Source organism: Simochromis diagramma, unplaced genomic scaffold, assembly GCF_900408965.1.
Source record: "Simochromis diagramma unplaced genomic scaffold, fSimDia1.1 OVJJ01000302.1, whole genome shotgun sequence".
Taxonomy (NCBI): domain Eukaryota; kingdom Metazoa; phylum Chordata; class Actinopteri; order Cichliformes; family Cichlidae; genus Simochromis; species Simochromis diagramma.
This window is the reverse complement of record NW_024386792.1, coordinates 9530074-9553916: the sequence shown is the minus strand read 5'-3', so window position 1 is coordinate 9553916 and position 23843 is coordinate 9530074. Positions and strand designations below refer to the sequence as shown.

At 41.2% G+C, this 23843-nt stretch overlaps 1 protein-coding gene across 3 annotated transcripts in view; it reads right to left on the bottom strand.

The window, feature by feature from the left end:
- The window catches only part of slit2 (slit homolog 2 (Drosophila)), a 102461-nt gene extending 89629 nt beyond the window's left edge, over positions 1-12832 (bottom strand). Inside the window, exons 1-4 of one of the 3 annotated variants that reach the window (XM_040024287.1) lie at positions 11714-12832; positions 10745-10816; positions 9112-9183; positions 1667-1738 (exon numbers count right to left, since the gene is read on the bottom strand). In XM_040024287.1, the coding sequence (XP_039880221.1) occupies positions 1667-1738; positions 9112-9183; positions 10745-10816; positions 11714-11916 (419 nt within the window). In that variant the 5' untranslated portion in view covers positions 11917-12832. The remainder of the gene's footprint in view (positions 1-1666; positions 1739-9111; positions 9184-10744; positions 10817-11713) is intronic. The other 2 variants (XM_040024285.1, XM_040024286.1) reach the window with 2 other exon arrangements.
- Between the last annotated feature and the right edge of the window lie 11011 nt (positions 12833-23843).

The following is a 23843-nucleotide window of genomic DNA, read 5'->3' as shown; positions in this document are numbered from 1 at the left end:
GCAAAGATTGAACACATACCATAAATACTCCTGTACACACACACACACACAGACACACACATACACAGATTTTCCAAGCCCCAAAAACAGTGAAAACATAATTTTCATAATAGCAGGTTGAGCAAGTGTTCATTTATAGAAGTACTGTTGCAAGAACCAAAGCCGGTCAAGTTAGCACATACCTACAACCCTCAATATAAAACTTAACAAGATCCCACTTCAGAGGTTCTCAGGGGTTTCTCGTTGCGATTTCTAAAATTAAAATAAACTGTAGGGGGTGTAGAGAAGCAGACGTAGGATTTAATATTGACCAAACAGCCTTAAATACTATTGGCCAAACCTCTGTGGTCGCCATTCAAGCTGAATGAGTTCCATACATCTGAGAAACCTGTTTAACAGCATTTTTCTGTGGAAGTTTGTGTTTTTATTCTTACTCTGTTCACCGTGGGTTTTATAATTTAATCTAATTCTGAGAAATAACAACACAGCAGCTTAAATGTGGTTCTATGGAACGAGCTGTGCCGGTTCAGATAAGATGAGCTGCCATTGAGGGGCTCTCCTCTAAACACATACACCTGGAGGACTGAGGCTCGCACAAACACATGCATATAGAGGCAGATATACACTCGCACTCAACTTGTCTACAACAAGCTGAGCACAGAGCAATATATCCAAGTAGTATTTTTACCTCAGCCCACACGCTGAGCAAAATGCCAGCTCTCGGCCTTGGGAAACACACACGCACACATTTGCTCAAACACAGGCAGACACACACCCTTAGACACAACAGGTCATGCCCAGCCGGCCACTGCGGCAGCCGCAGAACATAAACAACTTTCACACACTCTGAATCATCTGAGCATTTCAATATTGTTTCAGATACTGTAAATACATTCAGCCACTCATATAAATATATGCAACCATAATTATTCCCTGAGACCGCAAATGACCGTGACGGGAAGTTAGTTCCCACAGTTTCAGTGGCGTTGCAGCCCAGCCCTGTAGTGCTCGGTTTGCAGCGCAGACGACGGGGCAGCGAGGGGAGCGGAAGGTGCTCGATGACAACAAACAGCGGTTCGTCGGCTTCAATGCAACCTGGAACATTTATGTTCTGTAACGAAAACTGTTTTCTGCCCATGAAACACAAAATGTAACTTCAGGAGGGAAACCTGTTCACTGCTTATACCAGTAAGTCGGTCATGCTCACTTTCTCCTCTTCATCCTCTCCTACACAAGCACACACAAGCACACATACACACAGATACACACCTCTCTCCCAGTGGGCAGCAGCTGTTGGAGTGCTAATCTCCATTAGCTACTGAACTGGCTTTTATGGAGAGAGCCATGTAAAATCTGCTCTCTCACTTCTCTCACTCCTTCATCCAAGTGAAACACCCAGACTGGGTCACACAGCAAAACCTCATTGTTTTTTTTCTCTGCTTTGCAGCATCTGCAACATACATTTTCACATAATTTTGAGTCCTATTCAGTGAACTGTGCAAACGTTGTGGTGATATACACAAACACACCATTACATGAATCCAAAGTTTATCTAGATCATCTTAAGGCTTCTTAGCAAAACATACTAATAGTTAGAGAATATTTCAGTTAACCATGGAGGGCAAACGAGTGACGGACAAAAAAAATAAATGAAAACACGACTTACAGTCTGTAAAGCTTCGTTGTTCCCAGGAAAAGCAGCTCGGGAAAGACAGCCAGATTATTCCGATTCAGGCGCCTGCAGAAATACAACAGGAATTAGGGAATAAACTCGACCTTGCTCGTTCCAAAGACTGCGGTTGGAAGCTCGTACATTTGTGTATAATTAGCTGTTTTAAAGTAGGATTTGTGTTTCCTGGACTTTGTATTAAATTCTGTTACACTGTTTTGATTGTAATACGATTTGAGAGCATGAAATAATTGGGAGACTGATGGAGACACACATACGTGGTCATGCATGGACACTGAAAGAAAAAGGTTATCCATGATTTAGGGGTACAACATGGCTGCCAGACAAACAGTGAACTCGAGAAGGATGGAGGGAACGCAGGCGGAGGAAGACGAGGGAAGGGGTTCAGATGGAGGGAGGGCGGAGGGGCGTTTTTGCCACAAAGACGGAGGAGAGGAGACGATGTGGGAAAAACAAACAGGCAGTCTGGCCGGGCTACCGAATGTGTGAAAAGGACCCCACTGAGTAAACAAGGCCCTCACAGGGGAAGAACTCACAACAACCCATCACGCACACACACGTACACACACACACACACACACACACACACACACACAGTGGAGACGACTCGGGTGAGTTTAATAATCTGGGTGCGATCATTTAACCCTGGTTGAGTGGAGTGAAGAGGTTTGTGTGCAGTGTGTGTTGATGTGTGTGTGCTTGATGTGTGTCAGAGGAGAGGGAGGCAACAGAGTGACACAATGAGAGACAGGCTGCTGAAACAGTTTAACCCTGACACAAACACACCCGCACACACTGACAGGCCCAAACGATGGATGCTGAGCTGGGTGCTACTGGACGGGAATGAAGAGAGGAGGAGGGGACGAAGAAAGAAAACACGGCAGGAACTAGAAGTTACTTCAAACTAAGAAGAAAACTTGAGTGTGATTTATACAAAAAAAACCATACGAACTAAAAGAAGTACTACGCATTTTCGAACAAAAACACCAGCTCCTTTCAAAACTTCCCCAAATCTCTTTTTCATTCTCTCGTTGACTTTTTCCTCTTAACCTTTGTCTTTCACCTCTTTTTGCATCACTAGAAGCCGATGTGGACTTAAATAACGTCACCCCCTCTGTGTCCATCTTCCACCCACAAGAGCACAAATATGTGAACGTGCCCGCGCGCACACACACACATTCACACTCCACAGTTACATCAGAGGCTGCTTAAATATTTAACGTCCCGCAGAAATGATGTTTCTAAATTATTCACTCCTCTTCCGTTAACGCTGCTTCTGGCAGCTAAGAGCCCCACACGGCCCCACGGAGAGGCACACTCCCCCTGTAGGTCCTGCCCAGCCATGAGCGCCCGTTAGTGGGCTAGACATCCCCCTGGGAGAGTGTACGGACTGGTGTTCGAGGTAGGGAGGAGGAACGACAGCAGAGAGGTGGTATGAGCTCATCGCCTTAAAATAGAGGCAATGCTGTCAGACTAGGAAATACGAAATGAAGTAGAGACAGGACACAGAGATCAAATCCAGTCTGCTCCACGGTGCTGCCGAGATATCAGTGTGTTTTAATTAACCTTTTATTCATTTCTTCACTAGAATATCTGTCTGATCATCACATTATCTATAATATATTTAGCAATTAACAACATAGAGATTGTTCAGATTTACAGTCCAGGATTCCCGTGCAGAGTTCTTCTGTTTTTCCTGCTTTAGTTCTACAAATATTATAAAAGTCTGAAACGGTTTTACTTTCCTCGCACACTCTCACACATTACAAACAATGTGATATCAAAAACAGATCATTTATACTTCTGATGGGCAGCTCCAAATACAGTGATGTAGAAAAAAAGCAGCCAACAATTATTTTCACGACTAATTTATGCACTGAATTAATTAAATCATTGAAATTAATTTTAAAAAATTAACTTAGTTATTTACAGTAGACTGTAACAGAAACAAACCGCCTGCCATACTTAAAATAAATAAAAGGCTACCATTATACGTAACCAGACATTTCAGCCAATCATTGCAACACTGCATATGAACATAACACGAATAACATTAAAGTGCACTTGCCACGAATTTTCTTATTTTAAACATTAAACATTGCCAAAGTTTCAAATATCGATTTCAGTGTTTGTACAAATAATTCCCGTGAGCCAGAACCTTGGCCTTCAGACTGAGTGTCCCATTTCGGATAGCGTGTGTGTGTGTGTGTGTGTGTGTGTGTTTTCCTTCTCTACTCATCTCTACTTTCTTGCTAATCAAAGTTTTTGTTTCTGAAGGGCAGCCAATCAAAAGAAAGTTGGCTTCAAAAGAGGGTGGCCTTCAAGGTTGAGGAGCTAAAGTTTTTTGTTTCAGCGAGCAGATGAGAGGGAGTGAACCAGCATCCAGTATAAGATAAATAAGGATTATTTTAAACTTTGAATTAAGGAAACTCTAGTGGAGTCCAAGAATAATAGTATGCAGCTGGAAATGAGAATAAAGGGTCCAGCTTAAGTTATTATACATGTAATCAAACATTTTGGACTTCTTATGTGTCATTACACACTAGATCGTACTGACTATGACTCCCCGGCCCCAACATAAACTCTGCATGAACATGACACGCACAATGTGGCTGACGTCACATGTGATTTACTCCAACATGATATGTAGGACATTTAAAACAATCTTAAATACATTTCTGTACTAAACCACATAAATGGTTAAATGTTGTTCATTAGAGGCAGAAATTACAAATCATTTTTCTGAGATTTGAAAAGTTCCCTTATGAAACAAAACTACTGAAAAAAACAGTGATGATTCTTAACAAGTTTCTCAGTTAAATCTGAGAGTTACAATGTAACTACAAAACATTTTAGCCTGGCTGAAATGTTTTGTAGTTACATTGTAACTAAGACCTCCAAAGTCTGCTGTTACTTACGGAGGCTACATCAGCTGACTTGCCAGTTTTCACGACTCCACTTTGCACATTTCTCACTTTGGTCTTCAGCGCTGATTCTGCTCTCAGTATTTTGTTAATTTGAACTGCTGCATTAGCCTAATTAAGGAAGCACTGTCTAAAAGATTAACAGCTCAACAGTCAACCTATTGCAAGCTCTCCATCACCACTGAGCTTGGCTCGGCTGCTAATTGTCACTTCACTTTTAAAGTTCTGCAAAAAAATTTGCTTGAACATAAACTTCTGAATCAAACAATGAAATCTCTCCAGTCATGTAGTGATTTAGTTTTATTTGATGTTTTTGTATATAAAGACAAATATGTAGCACGAACCAGTTCCACATGCCACACATTTATAGGCTAAACTAGTCTGCAATTACCACCCACTGTTGAGCCTTTTTCCTTCTACATCTGAAAGAACGTATCTCTATCTTTTATATCACAGTGTGTGAGGGTGTGTGTGTGTGCACAAACAGCCTCAGAGTGCTTCCACAGCCATGTCTCATTAGTCAAAGTCTGGCTGGAAGAGAATGAAGACGGAGTAGCCAGTAGTCCGAGGTGTGAGAGTCACTCCGCCGAGCTAATGTCACACTGCAGCATGGTGATAATCCCCGCAGTCATAAACAGATGCTAGAAGCCCAGAAACCACACAGTAAACACACACTCGCAAACATGCACAGTGTGCCAAATCTCTGTACATACACACATGAATACTCACACAAACATAAAAGTCTGACACGCACACGCAACCTTAACACCTCAGACCCATGTTGATGCGCAGTAGTACAGCCTTGCAGACTGAAAATAACAAACCGCCTCAGAAACCAATTATTACTCCACCAATGCTGCTGCAGCCATAATACACATGCTGAACTAACAGTCAGTCTATCACACACACAAACACACGCACCACAGTTATAACCCAAAACACTGCAGACATTTCCACGAACCTAAGAAACTGTCTCCACTCCAAAAACCACTTCAAACCGACCAGTGTGTGTGTGCGAATGGGTGTGAATGCGGTTCAACAGTTCATGTTTTCGGTTCACAGCTCGTGCATCCAAAGCGAGCCAATATCTATCACCCACCAGAGATTTACACTCTCTAATCTGATCTGTTATTTAAACACTAATGAAAGATACCATCTCTTGCCTTAAAACACAGAAATGCAGAAATTCAGTCTTATCTCCTAAACACTAAATTCCTTTGCTATCAGGTTAAAATCATTCCTATTCAGCAGCGCCGGGCAGCTTTTCCTCTAAACTTTCCGCGAACTGGTGTGTACCAACAAACATAACAAATGTTGGGTGCAGCAGAGACTCGGAAAAATCTATCTCGAATGGCTTTTTAGACAGAACTGCTGTGGTGAAAATGGCTTTGTGTCTTCACAGCGCAGATAATTTCAAGCTCTACTGCTCAGTAAAAATGGAGAAAAAAAATGTAAACTTTGCCCTGAAATGATCAGCGGGAACAATTTTATCACTCACAGGCTTTAGAGCTAATCATTTCACACTAATCCAGAGCTTTTCTTTGAAATCCATACCCCCGCTATCTGGGATCACTGTTACAATTATCTTCTGCTGTTCATATTGTCAACATATTACAGCACGATCACTTGATTTGAGGCTTCATTATCTACTTTGTAATTGCTGTTGATAGACGCATCTCACCACTGTAATCAGCTGTGCGATTACTCATCTTGGTAAAAATTATCTTTAAATAATGTGATCAGTCAGTTGCAGGCTAATTATCGAAGGATTTAGCCGACTGATTTTCTCTGAAATTACTGTCTCGGTACCTGCAATATCGCTTTCATTCTCCCTGCATGTCTGAGGCTGTTATCTCCTTCATTCTCACACACTTTGAATTGAACAGGGGCTGTAAAACAGTCAAGTAAGTGAAGGATAAGAGGATCGGGAACTCCTCACTTAACTATTCTACACCCACAGGGTGAGAGTAAAGAATGTATAGCATTCCTATATGCACAGGACAATAGAGAGAGAGAGAGAGCCAGATGGGTGCGTAAGGAGCAAAAACGTGAGGAGAGGTTAAGGAATGAATGAAAACGGCGCGAGTGGGTTTGGGGGGGGTCCTCCAAATCAAGATAAAACCAGTACTGACAGAGCAGCCTTGCGTAAGTGAATGCGCATGCACGAGTGTATCCAAACACATGAATGTGTTTGGATATGTGCGCAGTTGTGTTGTGACATGCCTATCTCCTCCACACCTCCTTCAACCACATGCCCCTCCTCCGTACCCCCAAGGCTACTGCCCTACACCTGACCCAGCCCTGCCCGGCCCTTCGGGGCCTGTCGCAAAAAAAAAAAAAAAAAAAGATGTGAAGGGGAACCGTTTTCTGCCCCCATGGGGGGCAGTCAGTGTGGATCTGTCAGCCAAGCTTAGGGCCCTCTCCTCTGGGCTGTGGTGCCCAGCAGGCCCCCTCCAGCCCCCAAGAGGACGGAGGGCTTTGAAATGAGCCCTCAGACTCCAGACTCCAGAGACGCGCCTTTGTATGGTAGCTGTTGGGGGGCATTGATGACTGACTCCATCTTTGTGTTTGTGAACATGCCACGCAAGAGAAGCTGAATTACAGAGGAAAACTTGCAAGGACAACAGAAGACAGTCATGTTGTGTCAGAAAGTTTGCTGTTGTCAGAGACAAGACAGAAAAGGAGAGACAGCCATATCGTGCATGATTTCACATTAGATATCTAAGACTTTATCAGCTGTTGCTGTTACCACACTACAATCTATGTTCAAGGCTGTGTTGCTTATGTGAGTGCATGAAAGAGGGTATTTACTAGCTTGCACCATCTCTTTGGAGGGAGGGTAATCATTATCAAAGTTTACTTTTAAATCCAGACCATATGTAGTTAAATTTTGCCCTTTTTGTCACCAACTCTGAGTAGGAATTCCCAGAACCGCTTAGCTGGACAGAGCCCAGTGCTGGTTGCATGAGAAACACTAGCAGATTCCTTATAGCGGTCTACAGAGCTTCTCTCTCTCTCTCTGTCAACAAAGAGCAGCTATAGTGCAGCAGAGAGCAAAGAAAAACCAGGCATGAAAGGGTCAACACCAAAGCATCCAAAAAAGTCACATTTTATCACTTTCATCCCACAGACTTGTGACAAATTTACCCACAAGAGCCATAAAAAAGATGAACTGCTTTATTTTTATTTTTTAGTCTGTGTGTGTGTGTGTATGTGTGTGTGTCCAGGTGGATATCTCTCTGCATATGCCAATATGTCTGTTTTTGTAAATGTGTGTGTGTGTGTGTGTGTGTGTGTGTGTGTGTGTGTGTGTGCGTGCGTGCGTGCAGTGGCTTTAATTAAAGCTTGTCACTAAGACTCACACTCAGTCAGTCCACTGCATTCCCATGTGTCATGTGCTGTCACTCAGACCACATCACTTGAACAATCACACACACACAAACATACATACATGTACACGTATATATGACAGTACACAAAACTCAGTGGGCATATCACTGGTCAGCGAGGCTACTTGTCCCTTCTTTCTGCTTCTGTCTCACACACATAAACTACCAACATTTAATTGTGTTATAAAGGCCTTATGTTGTCTGAATGCTGACTTGTGATACCAGGTTGGCATTGTAAAAACTTCTGACTGTTCTTCATTCACTTCCATGGCACTCAGACTCAACATTTGCCACATGAACAGATTTGCAGGAGGCCAAGTTGGGGTAACTGACATAAAAGTGGCAAAACATGTTGCATGCATTCACACGGAGCAGGAGGGGTCACTAATTAGGTTGGATACATTATAGCCTTTTTGGTATGATTCTGGGCTGTCCTAGATGACTGCAGGATGATCATGTTAAAAACTTGGGGAAATAGTCTGTCGTCATTGCTGTCACATCAGGTATTTTCACTGAAAGCTTTGATAGCTAAAGTCAGCCTGTCCTTGATTTCTGGTATTGCTGCAACTCAAGTTAATATATAAATAAATAAATGATAAAGAAATCCATAAGTTCCGGTGATGATTCATAATCCACTGGCTAGTATATAATATAATCTGCTGACATTATTCTTCCCACTCAACTGAAACATGCAGTCCTAGAAGGTCGCTAAGTATTCAGAGCTCATTGGACAAAGGCAAACCAAATTTTTTCTTTAAAGGGCTTTTTCAAAACCCCTCTTGCACTAAGGACTGTTATTGCTGTTAGTAAGCAGTGGGTTAGGATATTTAAACAGTGTCCTTGAGAGTCACCAAAGCACAGAATAAGGGAATGTTTTTTTGGAAGAAGTAAAGCTCTACAGACTTGGAGAACTTCTAACAAAGACAAATAATGCAGCTTGTGGCCGCCCAATAACTGAAAAGAGATTTTATATGACACTTGTTGATCTGTGCATCCAGATATGCAAATGAATCGACGGGCATGCGCGTTCTTGGAATTTTTAAGGCTGGGCAAACTGATTTTATACAGAATTAAATTAACACAATGGCGTCAACACATCATTACTCACAGTCTCTCCAGCTCCTTCAGGTCCTGGAAGGCTCCTCTCTCGATTGTGGTGATTTTGTTCTCCATTAACTGCCTGAGAGAGAAACACCAAGAGAGTGTGAGACTATGTGAATTGGACAATAAAAAAAGGAACGACATGAGAGGGGGGAAGGAGAGTGATAGAGAGACACAGAGCGTGAGAGCTGACAGAGTGATTTGTGTGATGAAACCATAAGAGGCCAAAAAAAAGGAGAAAGATGGCTGGATGGGGCCAGCGATAAGAGAGAGAAGAGAAAGACGGAGTGAGATAGGGCACAGGAGATTGACACTGGAGAGGAGAGAGAGGGAGAAATAGAGAAGGATCAGGCAGCACTGGGTGTGAAAAAAGGAGAAAAGCAGATTGGTGGAGATGGAAAGTGATAGAAGGTTTAAAAAAAGCAAGAAAGAGGGGAGACAATCAGCAGCGGGTCGATAGAGTCCCAGAATTGACTTTAAAACTGGCCCATCAGTTGGACAGGGACTCATCTATCATCCAATTTACTCTCTATCTAACCGCATAGCTCTGACTACTCCTTCACTTACACCAGCACAACTTCACTAAGATTAGTGTGCTGACGAACCCAAGCAAAAACACAAAGGCTTTTATGGGCCATCTCCATTGAGCTCTTCTTTTCTTAATTAATTGATTTATCAGTGAGTCAACACTATTTTTTTAATACAGCCCCATAAGGGAAAAAAAAAAAGGGGGGGGGGGGGGGGGGACTTATATTTTTAAAGACTCTTCTCACAAATTTCTCAAATTTAAAAAAAAATCTATTCTCACGGGGTTTTTTTTAAAGTGCAGTGTTTTTGCTTGAAAAAAAATGTCGATAAACTCACTAATTATGGTGCTTTTGGGTGAACATACCGGAAATAGCTAAAGTGAAAACTAGAGCACACAAATAAAGACACACATACACACAATTAAGGACATAATCTCTGGAGGAATTCCAACTATGTGTATTCCCTTCCATTCATTTCGGCTGCTGAATAGCGCGCACAGCAGCTATCCCTGTCCCGGCAGTGACGGTGCAGGGGAACTCTTTAATCTGGATTCATCCCAGGTAAAGAAACCTGTTCTTACTTGACTCTCTCCCCCTTCTCTTCCTTTCCTTCCACCCTTCCCTCCCTTCCAGCAGCTACATTCCTCCCTCCGCGGTTACACCTAATGACCGCTATCTCTTTCCTCTTTTTACCCTCCATCACTTCCTCGCCTGCGCGTTAATCACTCCAGCACATGGGCCCCGGGGCCCGGTGGTTAAAATAAGCCCCCTCCTGACACTTCCACTGGCAGATTAACACGACAGCATTAACAGGTGCCGCTGCTATTCTGTTTAGACACTTATGATGGCTCAGTGAAACCGCAGCTTCCCACCACTGGATGCAGTGCCTGCGTGCAGCAGCTCCAGAGCTGGATGAATCTGCTGCTGCTGCCGAGCACGGCCAGAAACTGTTAAATCTCTGTGCTGTGATGTTCTATTGGAAAGTTTTCTGGATATGCAAGGTGCTGCTTAACAGTGCATGTGGGAGAGAATATTGTTGTTTTCCTTTTTGCATCTTCAGGGGAGGGGATAAAGAGGGGATAAAATAAAATTCGCCGAATAAACGTCACTTACAACACTCGCAGATGCCTCAGCCCTGCGAAATCCGTCTTCGTGATTTTAGTGAGGTTGTTTGCATTCAGGTCCCTAGAAAGAAAAATTATATTTTAAAAAATTAATTTAAAAAAGATAAATTAATACATCGAGGACAATGTTTGTGATGTGCTCATTGATGAAGGAGGCTTTTGCTGAAACTTCTTGTTCCGTAGCCAACGCAGGGTTGTCATCTGACTGTCAGAGAAACTGAGAGGAGCTGTGGCTGCTGCACTACATCGGCAAGTGTTAATTTCATCGAGGGGTCTTTTAATGATAAAATGCGGCCTCTTTAACTCGGAGCCCACTTGTCCAAATCCGTTTTTGATTAACTCGCTGGTCTGCTGACAAACCGATGTGGTCTACGTAGGCTGTGCTAACGCAACAGTTCAAAACCACCAACAACCACAGCAGCCCCCCAACTTCAGCTCCGCGATCAGCACTGACGTGTCCTCGTATTAGGCACCAAAACGAGCTTTAGTGTTTTTTATCATTTATACCTCACACCAACATTTACATCAGCTGCGTACTGCGGCGTTAACAAGGCCGAAAGTATAGGTTAGACATGACAAAACGCTCTGCGCTGTTAAAGATGTGGTCCTCCTCGAGAGACATTTTCAGTGCCTCCCGGTTCAAAAACAAATTAATTAGACAGGAAATTTTGGGGGAATAATGTGTGATCATAATTATAATATGAGCTGATGACATTTCCTGACCACTGATCGGAATAAAATTTGGGTGCTAAAACATCAGAAGGTGTGACATTTTTTTCTCCATAAACTCTTTAAACTCCTCACACCCCTTCAGAAGAATCGCCGCATTAAAAGGTAAATGCAGTCTCGTTATTTTTCATCATTTAAGCATAAAAGAAATGGCAACACGACATTATGGTGACTTTTCTTATGCAATGTTTCCAAATTTTAGGTCAAATCTATACAATCCCGTACTTACAGTCTCTCCGTGTTTCGAGGTATGTTTCTGGGCACATTGCGCAGTCCTTGTCCGTGACAGTCCACTGTCGTACCGGTGCAGGAGCACTGGGCCGGGCATGGCTGACCGTCTGCTCCGCTGGACAGGACCAGAACAGTCACCAGCAGCCCCAGCACAGTCACCGGGGAGCGGTGAGGGCCAACGGGGCACCGAGCTCCCACCATCACTGCGGCAAGTGGGGGCCAATATGAGACCCGCAAAAACACCGTGAAAACAGAAGGGCGTTAAAAGATAAAGCCCCGAAATCCCCCGAAGGAGCTCACCAAACTCTGCACGCAACGGGATGCCGTCCTCCTTTTCGCTGTCCTCCCTTAGCACACGCGTGTTTCAGAAATGTCTGGTTCTGAATTTACATTTGGGTCCTCTGAGAGGGGTTTCAGTGCGTGAGGACTGTGATCAGGGACTTGGGTCCCCCTGGGTAGAAATAGGGGAGCTCGATAAGGCGGTAGAGCGGCTCTTTGGCTGCGCTACAGCGGCGCAAACTTCCACATGTCCCCGGCATGCGGTGCCCAAATCCCCCCGGTGAGTGCCGTGCCTGTGTATGTAAATGTGTGCCCGCGGAGCAAAGACAGTGAAACACCTCGGTCCTTGATCTGATCCGATCCAAAGAAACCCTCTCTCATGTACACACACACACATACACACACTCTCCAGGTAAGGCTCTGTTGGTTGTAATTCACAACACGCGTCCTGCGAGGAAGCCGCGGCTGCTCTTCTTTCTCCCCCCCAAAAAAAAGAAAAAGAAAAGAAAAGCTCAGCAGAGGTCACCGTGGCGGAGAGATATTGATCCCGATAATATATCAACTGCCGGTCAGCGGTGAGGGTAACGCGAGGGACAGAAAATCGTGAAAGACCAGCGCGCAATACTATAATCCAACTCTGCGTGGTGCGTCAAAGCGCTGCTCCCGAGAGTGTGTGATAGGGAGAGAGAGAACAGACGCAGCAGCAGACGTGCTCTCTCACTCTCTCTCTCGCTCTCTCTCTCTCTCTCTTGCTCTCTCAGACAAATACAAAACATCCACGCATTGCGTTTTCCCTCAAGGTAGCAGCAGGTTTCCAGCTGGCCGTCAATCAAACAGCAACAGTTTGACCTCGGAAGGAGACTCTCTTTTTCACTGCAGTGTCCCGGTCACCTGATGCTTTATTTAGCTGGCTTCAGGAAGGCGACCGAGCCTCAGACTGAAAACTAATGTGGAAAATTTAGAAACAACTTCTGAGCCCTGGATTTCTATACGGATGGATGAAGAACTGCTTAAAAATCCTCTCATTATATCTGTCTCATAATTGTGACTGCACAAGATGAGCAGCTGAAATGGATTTGAACTGATTTGTTTTTATCCACCAAAAAAAAAAAAAAGTTAGTTTCAGTGTCAATAGCAACAAGTAGCTCTAAATTAAAGACTACAGGAATTACGTGACACTGAAGCTTTTGCAAACGTTTCAGCTCTAATATTAAATTTTCAGAAACTCTGAAGGGAGACCGCACGTATTTGCATATTTAGATATTTACTGAGTAACGACAATACTCATAATAGGTACTGATCAGTTACTGTAACAGGAACAAAATAACCACACATATGAAGTTCTGTAATATTTACTCAGAAAGGACTTTGTTTGCTCCACATTATCTGATACATTTATCTGCTAATTGTATTTCACAATGTTTCTAGCCAGCAATAGATAAGCTGTGTGGACTGGTGATTTCCAGTAATATCACTGTTTTGCCGAACTACCCCCAGCACATATATATATAACTGTACAGTCAGATCAGCGACATTGATCAGCTGTTAATCCATCCAGCAGCCACTATGTAAAAGAACTATCACTAAGATTAAAATGTTTTGTTGTAACTTTTAGATATTTAAGTGATTATTCACTGTAACAGGAATATAACAGAGGGTTTCTGAAACAGATACCATCTATATAATTCTCTAGAATACAATCAATTGACTGCCATTTCACATCTCAGACCTTTAAGCCTTCAAGTCTCCTCTAGCACCCAGGACATATAAATTGCTGGTTGCTTTTGAACAATCTCCTTTTCATGTTTCTGCCAAAGATGAAACTGTCAAATACCACCTTTTTTTTTTCTATTCATTTTATTATTTCAGTTAACGTTTTGGTTGATTTACTTTTTGGGTGGGAGAATATAAACATTTGACTTCATGGGGTAATCTTACTGCTGATTTCCTTACTGGAAATACTCCTTACTGGAGTTACACTCTCAGATTAGGAATACACATCCATTTTCTTAACCAGTTATCCCTTTCAGAGTCCCAGGGTTAGTGGAGCCTATCCCAGCTGGCACAGGACAAAAGGCAGGGTACACCCTGGACAGGTCACCAGTCTATTACACACATTCCTGGATAAGGCATAAATTGTCATATCAAAGATTTTTCACAGGACTCTGTGCAATCCTGTTGCTCTAGAATACTTTGCTATACACAGTCAACTCAGTGAGAAGGTATCCCCAGGTCCTCTGGCTGCAACACAAGCCCAAATCATCAGCCCTCCACCACCGTGCTTGACAGCTGGTATGATGCTGGATTTGGTTTTGTACATTATGATCAAACATTTCCTCTCCGGGCTCGTCTGTCCAGAGGACATCGTTCCAGGGGTCTTGTTGTTTGTTCAGGCGAAACTTTGCAAACCTAAGTTGGCCTGTCGTGTTATTTTTACAGAGAAGAGACTTTCTTGTGGAAATCTTTCCAAACAAGTCATAGTTATTCAGTCGTTTCCTAATTGTACTGTCATGAACTTTAACATTTAACACGTTAACTGAGGCCTGCAGAGTCTGAGATGCAGCTCTTCGGTTTTTGCTGTTTCTCTGAGCATCGCACGCTCTGACCTTGGGGTTCATTTGCTGGGATGTCCAGTCATGGAAAGATTGCAGCATTGTGGTAACACAAACCTGAAGACCAGCAAACTGCCAAAACTTCTGCTTTCATAGAGCTGGTCATGCTTGCTGATGATCACTTAATCAAGTGCATTTGCTTAGCGGCGCCTGGCTGCTACTCACTCTCTTAATTCCCATGGAAGCAGTACGGGATGAGCTCAGTTTTTAACAGGACTGCATAGTCCTGTGAAAACATCCCGTTCCACAGGACTGTGTAATATAATATAATAGTGATTCTTCATTAGGATCAGTAGTATAAATATCTTAATAAGATGCCATAGCTGCGGCAAAGCTTGTCCTGTCCTGTCAATCTCTGTCTTTCATGAACCCTTCCTTTGTGGCTCCCAAAACAGAATACAAACAGCTGTGTGTGATTGTAATGCTGATATGTTTCCACCCCTCAAAAACACTCCCACAGCCTCAAAGTCTGCTTAGAGTTTGGAGAAAATTCAGTATATCTTACTGATTTATTTATTTTATTTTTTTCCCCTTTTGAGGGTAGGGTTAATAAAAAGAAAAGCGGGCAGGGTAGATGAGGAGGGGTCATGTATTGTAGCTGAACAGAGGGAAGAAAATAATCAGAGGGGAGATTAAGCCTGACCCTTTATGTCCAGTGATGCAACAAGACTTCAGGGCACATGGCATGTTTAGACACAGCCTTACCTGACCCGCCTGCTCCTTACACGCACACATGCAGTTGTGTTTCCATCACTTCAAAGGGCATTGCACTGACTCTCACTATTTTCCTGGAGACTTACCTTAATCCCCACCATAACCCTCAGTCTTAAAACATGCCTTCATGATAAAATTTGATTATTTCTGTTTTGGGACATGCTTTTTGAAACTAAAAGAAAGTTGCAACTGTATGCCCCCAAAGCAAGAGTAATGAAAGTAAACACAAAAAACGCAGGCTTGGGTGATTGCCCAGGATTGAAGTAAAGCCTATATGTCAAGCTACAAGACTGTTTGAATGTTATAAGACATTTTAGATTCAGGAACTGGTCATGTGAACATCTAACAGTGAGCGTCACTGCTCGATTTAGTCATTTCTGTGTTTTAGATCATATTGGTGGTTCTAAACATCATAATGGCCCATTCAGTCAAGACTAATTCAGAACCTCTCGAATCACCTCGTAGTTCTTGTAATTTTGCTATAATGGGAAATGGGTGCAGTGATTTATTGTAATGTGACAATACAATTGAACTTTGTTATGCAAACAACCTTGTAATTTCTTTAGTAGTCTTCAGGAATAGTTCTCGAGTTTTCGTGAAGGATATTCAAAGTTCTTCTTTGTATGCTGGGTGCTTTTTGTTCTGTTCTCTGTCAACACCCACGCCACTTTAAAAAATATCGATGTCCGGGTTCTAAAGAGGCCAATCTATGACCAACAGTTTGCCACTATGTGTTTCTCTATCCAGTTATGCTTCTACTGTATTTGCAGAGTATTTAGGATCACTGTGAGTCTGAAAAATGAAGCTGCTGTGAATCAGATGGTTTCCAGATGGTATTCAATGGTGGATCAAAATCTCGTGGTACCCTTCTGCATTAATAATTTCATCAAATATTACAAACCAGCATCACTGGCTTCAGCAAACAGTAGACGGAACAACTGAAAATCGAGATGCATGTCTCATGTTCTGTGTCAGGCCTTTGCTGGATTCTTTCCTAAGGACATACGTTTTAACTTTTTAAGACTTTTTTAAACACACCATGCTGTGATATGCAAAGTTTTCAGCAGTAACTCCGTCAGAAACATCTTGTAAATGCAAAAATAATATTTTATGTCCGTCAAACCATCTGTTAGGTTCCCCTTTATGTTTAAGTGATTCATAGGTCAGTGTTAAATGGCTTAACTTATTCTTATGACCTGGGCGAGTGAAAAAGCAAAGACCTTCAAAAACCTTCAAAAAACCTTCAAAAAAGCAAAGACCTTCAAAAATCCTGGAAAAGTACTGCTCAAGGCCACTTTAAAAATACAAGAAAGTCTCCTTGAAAGCAAAGCATAAAGACATACGGGTTGACTCAAAACCTTTGCACAGTTCTGTATATCTCAGTAAATATTAGACATTCATGGTCCTCAGTTATAGTTTTTTGGCAATGCTGCAACTTGTTCTGTAGAGCCATCACCAGGATGACATTGTTAGTAAAAGGTCTTGAGAGCTTTGGATACACTACATGATGAATTGGTAACTTTTAATATTTTTAATCTTTTCTTAATGAGTTAATTCTTATATAAATGATGACATTCCCATTAGCTGCTGGTATTAAATATATACATGGTGAAACAAGCAATAACAATCAGATTGTCAGCATATTGAACATTACACCTGCTTCCATGCTAACAGCATACTAACATGGCTGTAGACTCATCATGCACCTTCTACTTAGACTTGCTATTTTCAGTGCATTAGTATTCATCAGTGATAAGTAGCCAAGTTTACATGAAGTGCACTGTCAGTACTTACCTTTAATGACATGAGAGCAACAACCACAGCAGCATCCAGGCTGTGGAGAATATGTGCTATGAACCAACGCCAGCTAGCTTGCTTTTAATCAACAGTACTCCTAATGCATGTTAAACTGAAGTCTTCACTGTGAATGAATTAGTGATACACATGAGGTCAGATGCCCAAAACTTAGAGATGTTTACAAAAAGTGAAGGTCAGACATTGGACTTGTTGCTTTTTGGAAAGTTTTCAGTTTTTGATGTTCAGTTAGAGACAATAAATACTTTGAAACATTAAAATTAACATACCATAAAAGTAAGCTTGTAGTGCGTGTAGTATGAAACACAGCTGTGTCTCATTTGTTCAGTAAATATAATGAATAAATACCATAAATAGTATAAGGTTCACAGTGACCGTACATGGCATATTTAAGGCACATTTGATGATAAATAATTTCAACAGGCAGCATTAAACGGTTTCTTTTTGCCAGTTTCCTTGATTGACTTGTGTTTACTCCGTTCGTTCTGAGATTGCATTTGAGCTCTCAAGGCCAGAGCAGCATTAGGCTACATTTAGCATTTAATTTGTGATACATTGTATAATGTGGTGTGCCTACACTAAGTGTTAGTTATGCTGTTTGGTTTTCAATTTGAAAGGAGACCTTAAATAAATATAACACAAGCAAAGAAGCTTTTCAAAGTGGTCACATTTTTAAAAGTTCATAGTAATTGCTGTAGTCAGGATTTGAAAATGTCAATAACGCACCAAGAACGGCGAGCTTTTCTTACCTGAAGTGAGAAAGTTGACATTCATCTTGAAATCTTTTCAGGGTTTGGAGAGCTTCAATTTTTTATTATTTAACCAAACTCTACCATACAAAGACATATCGATTTTTCTAAATATTATACATTTGAGCATTAATAAAACAAATAATGAGTTTCACGAATGAAGAGAGGCTTAATTTCACCAAACTGTCCGAATAAACAAGTGAACATGACACATCTGACACATCATCATGACTCTTGTAGATTTGCTGCTGTGCTTGGGATCAATGTTCTGTTGATTGATCCAGTGTATTCCAAGCTATAGCTGTAGGACAGACAGCCTCACCTTTGACCTTAGAATACTTTGCTATACAGAGGAGTTCATGGTTGACTCAAGTAACAAGGTTCCCCCTGGTCCTATGGCTGCAAAACAAGCCAAAATCCTCACCCCTCCACCAACGTGCTTGACAGCTGGTAAGAACTGTTTGTGTTGATATGCTGTGTTTGGTTTTTGCCAACCACTGTGACGTACATTATAGCCAAACATCTTCACTTTGGTCTCATCACAGGCCTTCTGAATGTTTTTTCAGAAGTCTTGTGGTTTGTTCAGATACAACTTTGCAAATCTACGTTATGCTGAAGAGTCTTCCTCGTGGCAATCCTTCGAACCAAGCCATACTTTTTCAGTTTCTTTCTAATTGTACTGTCAAGAACTTTAAAACTTGACATGCTAACTGAGAATTGTAGAATCTGAGATGAAGCTCTTTGGGATTTTGCTATTTCTCTGAACATTGCACAGTCTGACCTTGGGTGAATTTACTGGGACATATACTGTTGGGCACATTGTGGCATTATGTTAATACACATCTAAATGCTTTACACCAGCAAATGGCCAAAAAACTTCTGGTTTATAGAGGTCTCACACTTGCTGATAATCAATTAATTGAGTGCATTCAGTTAGCAGCATCAAGCTGCTACTTACCCTATAAATTTCTATGGAGGCCATAATGGTGTTCTTAGTTTTGCCCAGAATTGCACAGAGTCATATAAAAGCCTTTATTCTTATAGGACTGTACTTCCACAAAGTGGGATTCACACTGGAAAACAATCCAGGAAAAACAAACAGTGTATATCTCTAAACAAAAGGACAGGAAGCATGCTTTTATTATGGAGTCAAACCGTAAGACTTATTGCTGAAATATTCACTTCAAGAAATCTGTCTGGTTTGGAGTTTTGCAGAGCTGCTAATGAGATGTGAATCTGTCTGTCAGCTCTGATGTTGGTTCTGATCAGTCTAGCCTGTTGATTTAGGAGCTGTTTGTGTTATCTTTGGTTTATGGCCATGCAGTAAAGCTGAAGGTGTAGGAGGTCAGTTCAGCCACCTGGCCTCCAGACAGCTGCTACTGAGACACATGCTGCAAAGAGTGTGCCTTACAGTACGCACGCGCACACTCATACCCATCTTGCTAATTTTAATTTATGCACAGGCACAAGTTTTTGCAATGCAGCAGACAGACACACAGAGAAACAGACGGAATTTTAAACAGTTTATTACGTGTATGTATTAATTAACCACATTAATCAAATCTGCTGTGGGTTTCTCTTCGGTCTATGTTTGTGTGTTTTGCTTGATAATCACATCATTAAAAACCAATGATGTTTGTGTTTGGACTGGCATTGTCAACACAGTGGCTGGTTACACAGCTGCACAGAGACACACACACACAAACACACAGACAGAGGGATGAACACACAGTGCCACACCAAAACACACAAACTTTAGAAAAACAGAAACTCCTCCTCCTGGATTCCTTTCACTCCCAACTGTCAGTTTTGTGCTGATGCGATCTGTTCATGAAGTGTATTGAAACTGCACTGAGGCCCTGAGGTGTGTAAGTGGTTGGTTACCTTTGTTGTGATGGGTCTGAGAGGCTGTTGTCTATCTCAAACACACCCAGCCGCCAAGGCCCAGGGAAATAATCAGGAGGTGAATAGGATCTCATGAATTGACTGGTATGTTGGAAATGCTCCACTCTTCTGCCTCTCGAGTAAGGCGTGTCTGGTTTCTCATGTTAGGTGTGTGCCATTGTTCATTTTCATTTCATTTATTTATTTATTTCACACTTGGTACAACAGTTTCCACAGTTAGTTCTTTCAGGCAAACCAACCACACTTTCTATCAGTAAAGCACTGCAACCATGTGTGAAAAGGAGCAGGAAGAAGAAAATATTCTTATTAAACCCTGCCCCCTATCTACAATCCAACTTATATTGCAAGTGGGCACCAAAAATCAAGGAACAAACTAACATTAACATTTATCTCCGGTCCTAACTCAAACCAAACAACAAATTTACAATCAGAATATACCACTCCACATAGTAACAAGGAGAAAAGATAAGTAAATAAAATAAATGAGGCAAAAAAATAATGGATCCTTTTTCAATTAACTCCAATTTCATTCACATTCTTCATATTGAGTTATCGTTTTAGACATGTAACACTTTTTAAAACAATGTAAATTTATACAATTCTTTAAATTATAATGAAGAGAGTTCCACAGTCGTATACCCCTAACCGTTGGACTCATTAATCTTTGTGTAGTCCTAGCTAGCTGACGCTTAAAATAAAATTTCCTTCTGCTGTCTTCTCCCCCCGAACACATTAAAAATACTCTTTGTAACTTAAAAGGCAAAATATTACTTTTAGCCTTAAACGTAATTAATAGTGTCCGTAATTTCACTAAATCTCCTAATTTTAATAATTTAGATTTTATAAATAATTTATTTGTATGTTCTCTATATTTAACGTTATGAATCGTTCGTATCACTTTCTTCTGTAATAAGTTTAGAGGTTTTATAGTATTCTCATATGTATTTCCCCAAACTTCGACACAGTAACTAAAGTATGAGAAAAACAATGAGAAATATGCACATTGTTTTGTAGTCTAATAAATCTCTTACATTTCCCAAAATATAAATGTTTTTAACCATCTTCTTTCAATCACTTCTCCATTAATGGACACAATGACTTCTTCCTCCTTTGCACGATTGCAAAATATCATGAATTTCGTTTTTGTCAGATTCAAAGATAATTTATTTACATCAAACCATTTTTTTAATCTTAACATCTCAGAAATCATAATTTCAACCAAATCTTTCAAATTCTCTCCAGAGCAATAAAAATTTGTGTCATCTGCAAATAAAAGAAAATTTAACCTTTTTGATTCGTCACAGATATCATTAATATATAAATTAAAAAGTTTAGGTCCCAAAATAGAACCTTGAGGAACGCCACATACAATCTTCAATCTTTCAGAGGTATTGCCGAGATAATGTACATATTGCGACCTATTTTCTAAATAACTCCTTAACCAATTCAATGCCACTCCTCTCACACCATAATTATACAATTTAGAAATCAAAATAAAATGTTGTAACGTGTCAAAAGCTTTTTTTTAAATCAACGAATACCCCAACGGTGTATTTATTATACTGGGTTGCAGATGAAATATCATCAATGAAAGTCAACAATGCTAATGCCGTTGATCTATTTTTACAAAATCCAAATTGATTTTCATTTATTAGTTGATTTTTTTCAATAAAACTATCAAGTCTTTGCGCAAAAAGTTTTTCAAGCACTTTTGAAAACTGTGACAAAAGAGACACTGGCCTATAGTTGTTAAAACTATGCTTATCTCCTGATTTATATAAGGGTATCACTTTTGCCACTTTCATTCGATCAGGAAATACTCCTGATTGTAACGAGAGATTAAAAATATAGCAAAGAGGAATACTTATACAGTCTAAAGTCTTTTTAATTATAATCATGTCAGTAGATTTTTTATTTTTAAAGTTTTCTACAATTGCTACTATTTCTTTTATGGTAATATCAGCTAAGAATACAGAATTAACCACTCTACTTTCTCCTTTCCAGACTTCCTCATATTCTGGGTCGTCATTTTTTCTAATTATATTTTTGCTAAGTGGGGGAAAAATTGTTCATCATATTTCACTTGAAAGATCACTGAATGTTAAAATCTGCCTCAGTGTTTGTCATTTTAAATAAAAGGACATATACGCATACGTTACACCTTCCTAGTACTGGGTTGTACCATGTTGAAATGATGGCATTGAGCAGAGAATTTTTCTTAGGAGGTTCATCTACTAATCAACAGGGTGGTGGTTCTATCCCCAGCTCCTCCAATCTACATGTTGAAGTGTCCTTGGGCAAGATACTGAACTGTGCATTAATCACACAGTGAGTGTGCCTGAATGACAAAGTGTTCCACAAACGTGTGTGTGTTTGGGTGAATGAGCTTTTAGTGCTAAATTAGAATAGGAAAGTGCCATAGAAGTACCGGTCCATCTCTCACTTACAGTAATGTTGGCTGCACATCTGTGATGCTCCATTCTCCACATCCCAAAGGATCTCTATTGGACTGCATTCTGGTGACTGTGGAGGTCCAGTTTGATATCATCTGACCCCATCTGAGCACAGCACATTACAGAAGTTGGGTACACTGTGTTCAAAAAGGGATGTATATGGTTAGCAACAATACCCGGGTAGACTGTGGTGTTTTAAAAATGCTCATCTAATACTAAAGGGCCCAAAGAGTGCCAAGAAAATATCTCTCAACCCATTGCATCTCCACCAAAAGCCTGAGCTGCTGATGGATGGCAGGATGGATTCATGCTTTTGTGTTTCTTCCATCCTCTGTTGTTCAACTTTGGTGCGCCCATGTGCACTGTATTCCTCAGTTTCCTGTTCTTAGCTCTAGGGATGGGTATCGTTTAGGTTTTATCCGATACCGGTGCCAAATCGGTACTTTTAAAACGGTGCCGGTGCTTAAACGGTGCTCGAACCGGTGCTTAAAGAATGGAGAACACAAACTTTGTCCAAAAACCTCTTATGTTTTTATTTTTAGCAGTCTCTTTTTTTCTGCAAAATGATAAGCACCGTTCAGCCCCACGCACGGGGCGATCCGCGCTAACTCGCTAACTCACTAACTCACTAATGGAGATTGCCACACTCGCAGTAGATGTGCTTGGTGTGAGGTCTTGCAGCAAGTTATCGAATACGGTGCTTTTAAAAAAATGCTATGCGTCGCCAGGTGTTTCATCAGATTCGAGGTGTTACCTCCTTTGCACAGTATCACCTTAAAGCACTTGTTGCAGGCTGCTGAGTTTGCATCTTTTGCTGTGAAGTACAGACAGACTTTTGACCGCTTCGCCTTGGGCATTTTTAATTTGTAGCTCTGCTCTAAAAGCACGTACGTACCTGGGCCCGCCTACTATCCGTGGAAAGGTAAAATGATTGGCTAGATTCCAAAGTGTGTGACATCTCGGGAAAAAAAAAAGCACCGAAATGTGCTTTTGGTCTGGTTACTACAGTTTCGGTACCCATCCCTACTTAGCTCACAGAAGTGGCACCCAGCGTGGTCTTCTGTTGCTCTAGCCCATCTACTTCAAGGTTTACATGCTGTGTATTCAGAGATGCTCTTCTGCATATATCGATTGCAACAAGTACTTATTTCAACTACTTGCCCCTTAATCAATTCAAAGCAAATCTGGACAGTCTCCTGTGACCTCTGACATCAACAAGGCTGCTTTACCATTACTGCTGCTCACTGGATATTTTCTCTTTTTTGAAGTAATCTCTGTAAAATCTGAAGGCGGTTGTGTGGCAAAACTCCCAGTAGATCACAGCTTTCTGAAACACTCACACCAGTGTGTCTGACATCAGCAGCCACATTCAAAGCCACTCGAATCACCTTTTTCTCCACTCCGATGCTCAGTTTGAACTAGATTATGTACATCCCTAAATGCAATCAGCTGCTGCCATTTATTGACTGGAAAATAGAATTAATATTCTTGGAACAGTTGTACCTAATGCAGAGCATACATGTATTTACAGGATGCACTACAACAGAAACGAAAGAGAAACAGTGAGAAAACTACTCAGTATGAATAATAACTGGGATGTA